General features: G+C 33.5%; 2 protein-coding genes across 3 annotated transcripts in view; one reads left to right on the top strand and one right to left on the bottom strand.

Moving 5' to 3' along the window:
- LOC109129511 lies at positions 605 to 2,617 on the bottom strand. Its single transcript, XM_019237773.1, has 3 exons — positions 2,059 to 2,617; positions 1,574 to 1,975; positions 605 to 1,338 (listed from the first exon to the last, which is right to left on the bottom strand). The coding sequence occupies exons 1-3, from the start codon at positions 2,615 to 2,617 to the stop codon at positions 605 to 607; spliced, it is 1,695 nt and encodes a 564-aa protein (XP_019093318.1).
- Positions 7,464 to 8,001, top strand: part of LOC104750654 (zinc finger protein 6-like) — a 7,865-nt gene continuing 7,327 nt past the window's right edge. The window contains exon 1 of one of the 2 annotated variants that reach the window (XM_010472481.2): positions 7,464 to 7,943. In XM_010472481.2, the coding sequence (XP_010470783.1) occupies positions 7,659 to 7,943 (285 nt within the window). In that variant the 5' untranslated portion in view covers positions 7,464 to 7,658. The remainder of the gene's footprint in view (positions 7,944 to 8,001) is intronic. The other variant, XM_010472483.2, reaches the window with a different exon arrangement.

Below are 8,001 nucleotides of genomic sequence, written 5' to 3'. Positions count from 1 at the left end.
CACTCATTTCTCGTGGTTGATCAATCTTCGGAATGAGGCAAATATGTGTTCTGTTGAGTTGAGGTGGCATAACACTGGTATGGAAACTTTTTTTTATTTCTGCAGTAATATCAGACCCAATAACCTCCCAAAACTGATGATAAAAATGTCTTTTCATTCCATCAGGACCTGGAGCACGATCTCCTCTGATATCAAAAGCTGCTCTCTTGATTTCTTCATCTGTAACCATTTGTGAAAGCATTCTGTTCATGTCTTCTGTAATTGGGGTAGAAACATGATCAAAGAAGGAACCCCAATTGTTTTCACATTCTTTCTGGTACTGTTCTTAAAAATACTCAGTAGCAACCACAGATATCTTCTCATCCCCTATATATTCATTACCATGTGCATCTTGAATTGAAACCATATGATTCCTTGCTTTACGCGAGTTGGCACTCCCATGGAAATATGATGTGTTACGATCCCTTTCACTTAGCCATTGTGCTCGACTCTTTTGCGTCTAATATATCTCTTCTTTTAGATAAGCTCTATTCAAAGACTGTTTAATAGTACGAATTTTGTTGTTGTCTGGTAGGCTTTGGTTGAATTCGGCTTCAAGCTGTTCTTAGAGCATCTGTATCTCTTCTGCAGAATTAGTAACATTGGATTGTTTCCATTTGGAGATATTCGTCCGCAGAAACTTAAGCTTGTCAGAGAAACTTCTTAGCGAAGATAGCCTGTTCCAATCCTCTTTCATGGCCTGAAGAAAACCTGCTCTTTCCACTAACCGATGATCATAACGGAAAAGACCCTTTTTAACTCTTGTATCTGACTGAAGATCAATGATAACTGGGCGGTGATCTGACTCAATGGGTTCTATAAACGTAGACATTGATGCAGAAAAAGTTGCAAACCACTCTGTATTTGTTAAAGCTCTGTCTAGGCAACACTGAATTAACTCCTTTGTACGGACTCCATCCCGTACAATACTGCGCTGACCACTCCAACTGAACTTATTGCATGTATGCTTCAAATCAATCATGTCACAGATAGTTAACATGTCTCTGAAATCTCGAAAAGTATTTTCATCTCTATCATGGCCACCAAGTTTCTCACTATTACTCATAATCTGATTGAAGTCACCAATCATTATCCAGGCTTCATCACGATTGACAGCATAGCGTTGTAAACGTTCCCATAACTCTGGTCGATATTGTGGATAAGGATGACCATAAATACAAGACAAGTAGAAAGAAGAAATTTTGTCATTAATATAGCAATCTACAAGTCTTGCATCTTGGTACAAGATAGAAACATCTACTAAAGACTTCCAAAACGAAGCTAGTCCACCACTGAGACCTTGAGGTGGGACAATACAATAATTAGGAAACCTAATGAAACAGCAATATCTGATACGTAGTTTGTTGGTTGTTTCGTCTCAATGAGGAAGAGTACATCCAAGAGATATTGACGACAAATCTCTTTAAGGCGTCGAACTGTAGGAGACTTCCCCATCCCCTAAAAATTCCAACTGGCTATCCTCATTGATCATCTGGCGGAACCGGGCCCGTCGCGCCTCCGTAATCAGATGTACTTGCATCCATCAGTGAATAAACTCTTCGTCGTTTTCTCTGAGTGGATTTTAGTAGAGGAACAGGACGTATAACCGCTTCGAGAATTCTGTTGCTAGTATGTTCTAGTGCTAGGATTAGCCCCCTACGTCTTGCCTCGGCTTCCGCCGGATCAGGTGTTGCGGTATAGTTATGGTACAGGCTACGTAGATCGCCAATGGTAATCAAATGACCATTGATAGGGACAAGTTCCGACATAGTCACCTGTTGATGTTGTGGTGGTGGTAGAGGGAGATGCTCCTGATGTTCTAGATGGATATTTGCTGGTGGAGCAGGCATTGCAAGGAGGTTTGGTAAGTTTAGAAACGGGATATCTGCAGCCTGAACCATGGCATTTGGCGCTGGAGGAGGATTGTGGATATCCGCTTCAACAGGATTGCAATACACTTAGAGATATCATGTTATAGAGAAAAACAGCGAAAACAGTAGTTCCTCAATCGTTCAAAACGAAAGGAAATCGTAGCCCAATCATTCCCAAATCGGAACCTTCGTTGAAAGAGCACAGGTTGGTCCAGTGGCCACTGAATATAGACTCGAGCAAACTCCACATTACCACCAGCGATATCATCAATCTCTGAATCAACAATCAGCCCTAGAGTTTCTGCAATGTAGCGGGCCATTGGAGGGGTAAAGAACTGCAAGGGTATGCCACGAATCTGGATCCAGAAATTAATAAATAGGGGGTTAGCATCTGGTAAATTGGGTTGCCATGATTCCATAGCCACCATCCACTCATTGAAACTCCAGCGTCCCCGACGGTATACTAGTTGGAGAGCTTCATAAGATGGGAACATAAATTGCGACCGCCCATGTTCCACGACTCTGCCAATGACAGAATTATCCATTCCCCAAAGCCGAGGAAAGAAACGGATCATTGCACGGAGATTTTGCCTCCGGGAATTCGCGGGGCGGACAAGGAGGCTGAATTGAGAAACCATAGTTGCTTCTTGACAGAGGTTCACCGGAACTTCAAAAGAACCATTAGCATTCATGTTAACATCGGTCATTTTTGTTGTGAATTGGAATGAAGTAGAATGAAAGACGAAACACTAGGGAAGAAATGGATAAAAGGTGAAAAAGCCAATGATTACACGGCGGGTATAAATAGTGAGAAAAATAACTGCAGAATATTTAGATTGAGAAATCGAATTAGAGATGTGTAAAAGTTGAGAAAAAAAAGGAAAGATAACCGCCCACTCGGATGAATTCCAACCAATATCGTGAGGACAAATCCTGAGTAAAAACCGGCAGACTAACCACGATGGGAAATACCAGAGATAGGCTCCACGGAGGAAAGAGACAACGGTTACGAAGAACCGACACCAACAGAGGGAAACACTTTCGCCCGGATTTTCTCTTATTAAGTATGTTTAATGGACTTCTTTTTAAACTTTAAGTATGGTTACATGTAAACATATTTTTTTCCTAGAATCAATAACTAAAGACAACGTTAAGGCTTAGATGTAAGAAAGTAAACTGTAATAATATTCCATAAATGTAAGATATTTGACTTTGATAAATGTTTTGAGATCGTATCTGAAATATAGATACGCACGATAGTGCGACGGGGACACGTGGGACACACAGAAGTGAGATGTGGGACTTTTGTTCTTTTTATTTTTCACATCTTCAATAGATTCTCATGTTTCTTTCTCACACATTTCAAACTTTTGGGCTTCTGGGTCACTTCAGATCACATCCCACACCCACATTATGATATGATTTGTTATGTTTATGATAATATTTGCTTGCATCTACTTCGTCTTGACTTTACTGATCACTTTCCGTCTGTCGGCATCTTTTTCACTTTGTAATAGTATATTTTTTAGGTGAATTTTAAACAAAATAAGAAATTGAATAAATGTGATAACTGATAACAATGTTCTGAAGTATTTTCTTTTTATATATATAATTAGTTAATTTATTTTTCAAGTTCCAGAAAAATTTAGATAGTTCTAGACAATTCAATTAGGACCAAAATCCACGGTTGGTTTAGCCCGACTAGAAAAACTCTGGATTCAGGCATAAATATATATATTTACAGAAAAAATTAGATTTTTTGGGCTCAGTCCGTTCAGGCTATAAAATTTTATGGGTTTAGTCTTATTGGACTCGAACTAGTCCAAAAAGCCTTTAAACAAATATATTTATACCTTTTTGTTAACATTTTTATTTGATTAATGATTTCTTGTAAATAAAGTTTAAAACTCTAATCTTAGTTTTCATATTTACTTAATAACCTTAATTCTTTTAAAATTTTTTTCTCTTAAATTTTATATGAATTATATATTAGTTTATTTGCTTAAAGTATATAAAGTTGATTTGGTTTTAATATTTTTCTTTTAAATTAAGTTAGTTTTAGTGAATATAAATTATTTAAATTTTGATTGATTTGTTTTATATTGCACATTTAAACATTGCTTTTCAAGACATGTTACAAACTTATAAATTTGAATTTTTAATTTGTAAGATAACTCCGAAAAAACCGGAAAAAATTTGTAACCATGTTAGGACCGGGCTGTGCTTTAAAATATACATTCAAAAATATTTTAGGCTGGACCGGACTCAAATATATGTCGGTTTTATGGATTATAGGACGAGCTGGGCCGAAGCAGCCAGATTAACACCCCTAGATAGTTCATGAAAAAATATATATACAAATCCATTTTTTTAATTTATCTTATTTTATTATAATGATAATTATACGACTGAATTTAATAATCTGCTGAATATGCGACCACAATTTCACAAACAATTCCGATAATCTCGACTGGAAAACCTGATGATTTCTTAGTTTGCATGCACATACTCCATGTGCGAGACTCGCTTTCTCTTATTTGTCTAATTGTATGTGTGTAAGTTTAAATGTTTGCGCGACAATTGAATTTATTGCCATATCTTGATTTACATATCGAATAGAATATGGGAAAATTAGAAATGAAGGAGCTTTTTTAAAAACTTTGTACATTTAGAACTTTTTTAAAAAAGTTTGGTCAATTAGGTTTTAGAGGAAAATTATAGTCCATTTTACCCTTAATCACAAATTAAATTTTTATTTTTTATTAACTGAAATTAGAAGAAAAACAAGCAATGCTAAAAATCAGTTTCTTTTTTTTTTCTTCACATTAAAACCAAATTAAAAAAAAAAGGTAAAGGTAGAAGGTGATGACGTGAGAAGCATGGAGGAAGAAGAAGGGAATTCAAGGTTTTTAAGGTGTAGGATTTCTGTGAGTAGAAGAACAATTGACGCCATTGATTTTTGATGATGATCAACTCTAAAGAAGCGCTTGTTTGTGTATCTCTCAGTTTGTTTTAGAGTTTTAATGTGCAGTTTGTCTTGTCATGTGATGATTCTAATACTTGATGACTTTCTTACTGTTAAAATATTTCCCTTTTTTTAGCATTGAATCTTCCAACTTTGAACCAACATCATCACCAAGATTAGTATTAATAGGCTTTTCTAATAAATCATCATTCAGCTTATGTGAATTCCTTGAAATAATAGCAGCTGATTTTCCCCGATCAACTCCCACATCATCACCATCACTTGTATCATGTGGGTCTTTATTCAAATCGAACTGGACTTTACTCATATGATCATCAACTATTCCTTTGAACGTAACACACAACCAAATCATGTAAATGAAAATTTCGTGGAAGGTGGAAGAGAGGGAAAACAACCGATCATGTTAGGTTAAGTCATGTCGAATGTTGATTTTTTTTTTCTGTATTTGTCTTTTTCTAAATAATTAAGAATACACATTCTTAAATATATTAGAACATATCTAAACAATAAATACAGAATCGTAACCATAAATTAAGATTATTTAAAAAATATTGACTTTCCTTATTTAATTTATTTTCTTTCTATTTCTATGGTATTCTAAGTTTTACAGATTATAAATTCTAAAATGTCTATGATATATCTTCTCCTTCTTTTAGTATACATGATAAAACGTGGAAAATATATTCTGAATTGATGTAGAATGAAGAAAAATGTATAATACATATTCTTAATTTTGTAGAACATACAAAATTCAGGTTCTCAAGTTTTTAGAACAAATTTTCCGTCTAAACTTCGTAGAACATGTACAAACTGTAAAATAAATAATTTAATTGTTTTTTCCAAACATTTGTCCATATACATTTTGATACAATTAAATAAAAAAAATCATCATTTAGTTTAGATTTTTTAATATTTCCTTAACGAAATTATAGTAATTAATTATGATTAGTATAGATGGAAAGAATAAAAAAGCATAAATTATATATATGTAAAGTTGTAAAGTAATTTACAGAAAATGTGTATTGTATATCCCACATCGACTAAATATTTTGGAATATGGTTCATAATCACTATAAATATATGACTAATATGTTTTGAGTACAAATGAGCAGGAAGCTTGATTTATCAGGTATCCAAATTTAACAGTTTAATTTGGTTCTATATTTGAACATATTTCAACTTTTAAAAAGTAAACATATTATAATATATTTACGTTTTTTTAAAAAGTTTAAGAGATTATAAATATTTAAAATTTTATAGAATGTTTAAATTATTATAAATATTTGAACTCCGTCGAAAGTTTAAAATATTATAATATATTTAAGTCTATAAAATATTTAAGTAATACTAATATTTTTACTTATAACAATTTTAAAATATAAAAAAGTTTGAGTTAAACCCGAAAACATGTATTTTTATCAAACTATAAATTAAATTGGTTTTTTACAATTTTGCTGAGATTTGATATATTAAATATTAACTTCTGAATGATAATCTAAATATACACAATCTCACTATAAATACAATGGTTTCCTAACTATTGAAATATCTCACACTAAAATTTAACAAGCAACTTCTTTTCTTTTGACGACAAACCAAAATAAAGAAAAACTTATCCTCTTACAAAACTATTATCCGATATTGCGGTGTGTCTATCCTCTTACAAAACTGCTTTGTGATATTGTGGAGTGTCTATTCTCTTACAAAACTACTATCCAATATTACAGTGTATCCATTTCCGTGAAAAGATACATTCGACAAACTATTTACTTTATTAAGATTTTCAATTTATTGTATAACCCCAAATATACAAATAAATACTATATAAATAAAAAAAAATAAATCAAAATAAAAAACTACATTACAAAAATAAAAAGCACAAAAAAAAAAGTAACTAACAAAATATTTAATCTTGTGCTCGGGTATCACCTAGTTTATTTTTTTTTATTTTGGTTGTAGTTCGACTCTGCTTCCGGATAGTTCCTTTAATATGAAAGACATTTTCATAATGAAGTAAATTAAGAAGAGTTTAAAGGTTAAGGAGATGAATAAAGAAACTAATAATGAAAAACACGGATAAAAAAAACGATTATTCAAGTAAGACATAAGTATGCCACTTCAATGAAATGACAAGTTTGCCTATGACAAGAGAAATAAGCATGTTTCACAATACACATAAATTTGTATCAAAATGCGTTATTGATTTATTGATAATTTTAAAGTTTATTTTGATAATTTCATCGTAATTATTCTCTCTGCTTAGAATCACATTATATATATATATATATATATAAAAAAGTAGGTGGAAACATATGAATTTTCCCGAAGAGAACAAGTAAGAATGAACACATAAAAGTGGAGCCGAACTTAAAACTTTCCCTTCACATGAAAAAAATAAAATAAGGAGACAAATGAAATCCAATCGGGTCCCATTATCCATGTCGTCTCGGTTCGTGTGTTCCTCAAACTCCCACTTTCACTGTTCTTTTTCTTTCTTGGGATGTCCGAAAATTAAAACAAATACGAAGAAAACAAAAACCAAAGTTAATCAACCAAACAACAATCAATCTCTCATATCTTTCACACAACACACACTTGCACAGTGTCTCCCATGTTACTGTTCAAACTCACGCATCTCAGTTTATATATAAATAATACTGCCCCCTCCTCACTCATCAACCCTCCTCTTATTATAAACCTTATTCTCAACCCTCTCTTTTTTCTATAACTCTCTCTCTCTAAAGACATACATATATATTATAATGGAGGAGCTAGATTTCAGTTCTAAAACAACAACTACTTCTCGTCTAAAGCTATTTGGATTCAGTGTTGAGGGAGAAGAAGATTTCTCCGATCAATCAGTCAAAACTAACCAGTCATCCGTATCACCGGAACGTGGCGAGTTTCCGGCGGGATCTTCCGGAAGAAGTGGCGGTGGTGTACGAAGCCGAGGAGGAGGAGGAGGAGGAGGAGGAGGAGGAGAACGTAAGTACGAGTGTCAGTACTGTTGTAGAGAGTTTGGTAACTCGCAAGCTTTGGGAGGTCACCAAAACGCTCACAAGAAAGAGCGTCAACAGCTTAAACGCGCTCAGCTTCAAGCTACAC

The sequence above is a fragment of the Camelina sativa genome, chromosome 16 (genome assembly GCF_000633955.1).
Source record: "Camelina sativa cultivar DH55 chromosome 16, Cs, whole genome shotgun sequence".
NCBI lineage: Eukaryota > Viridiplantae > Streptophyta > Magnoliopsida > Brassicales > Brassicaceae > Camelina > Camelina sativa.
The sequence above is the reverse complement of the archived record's forward strand: the minus strand, read 5'-3'. Positions and strand labels throughout refer to the sequence as shown.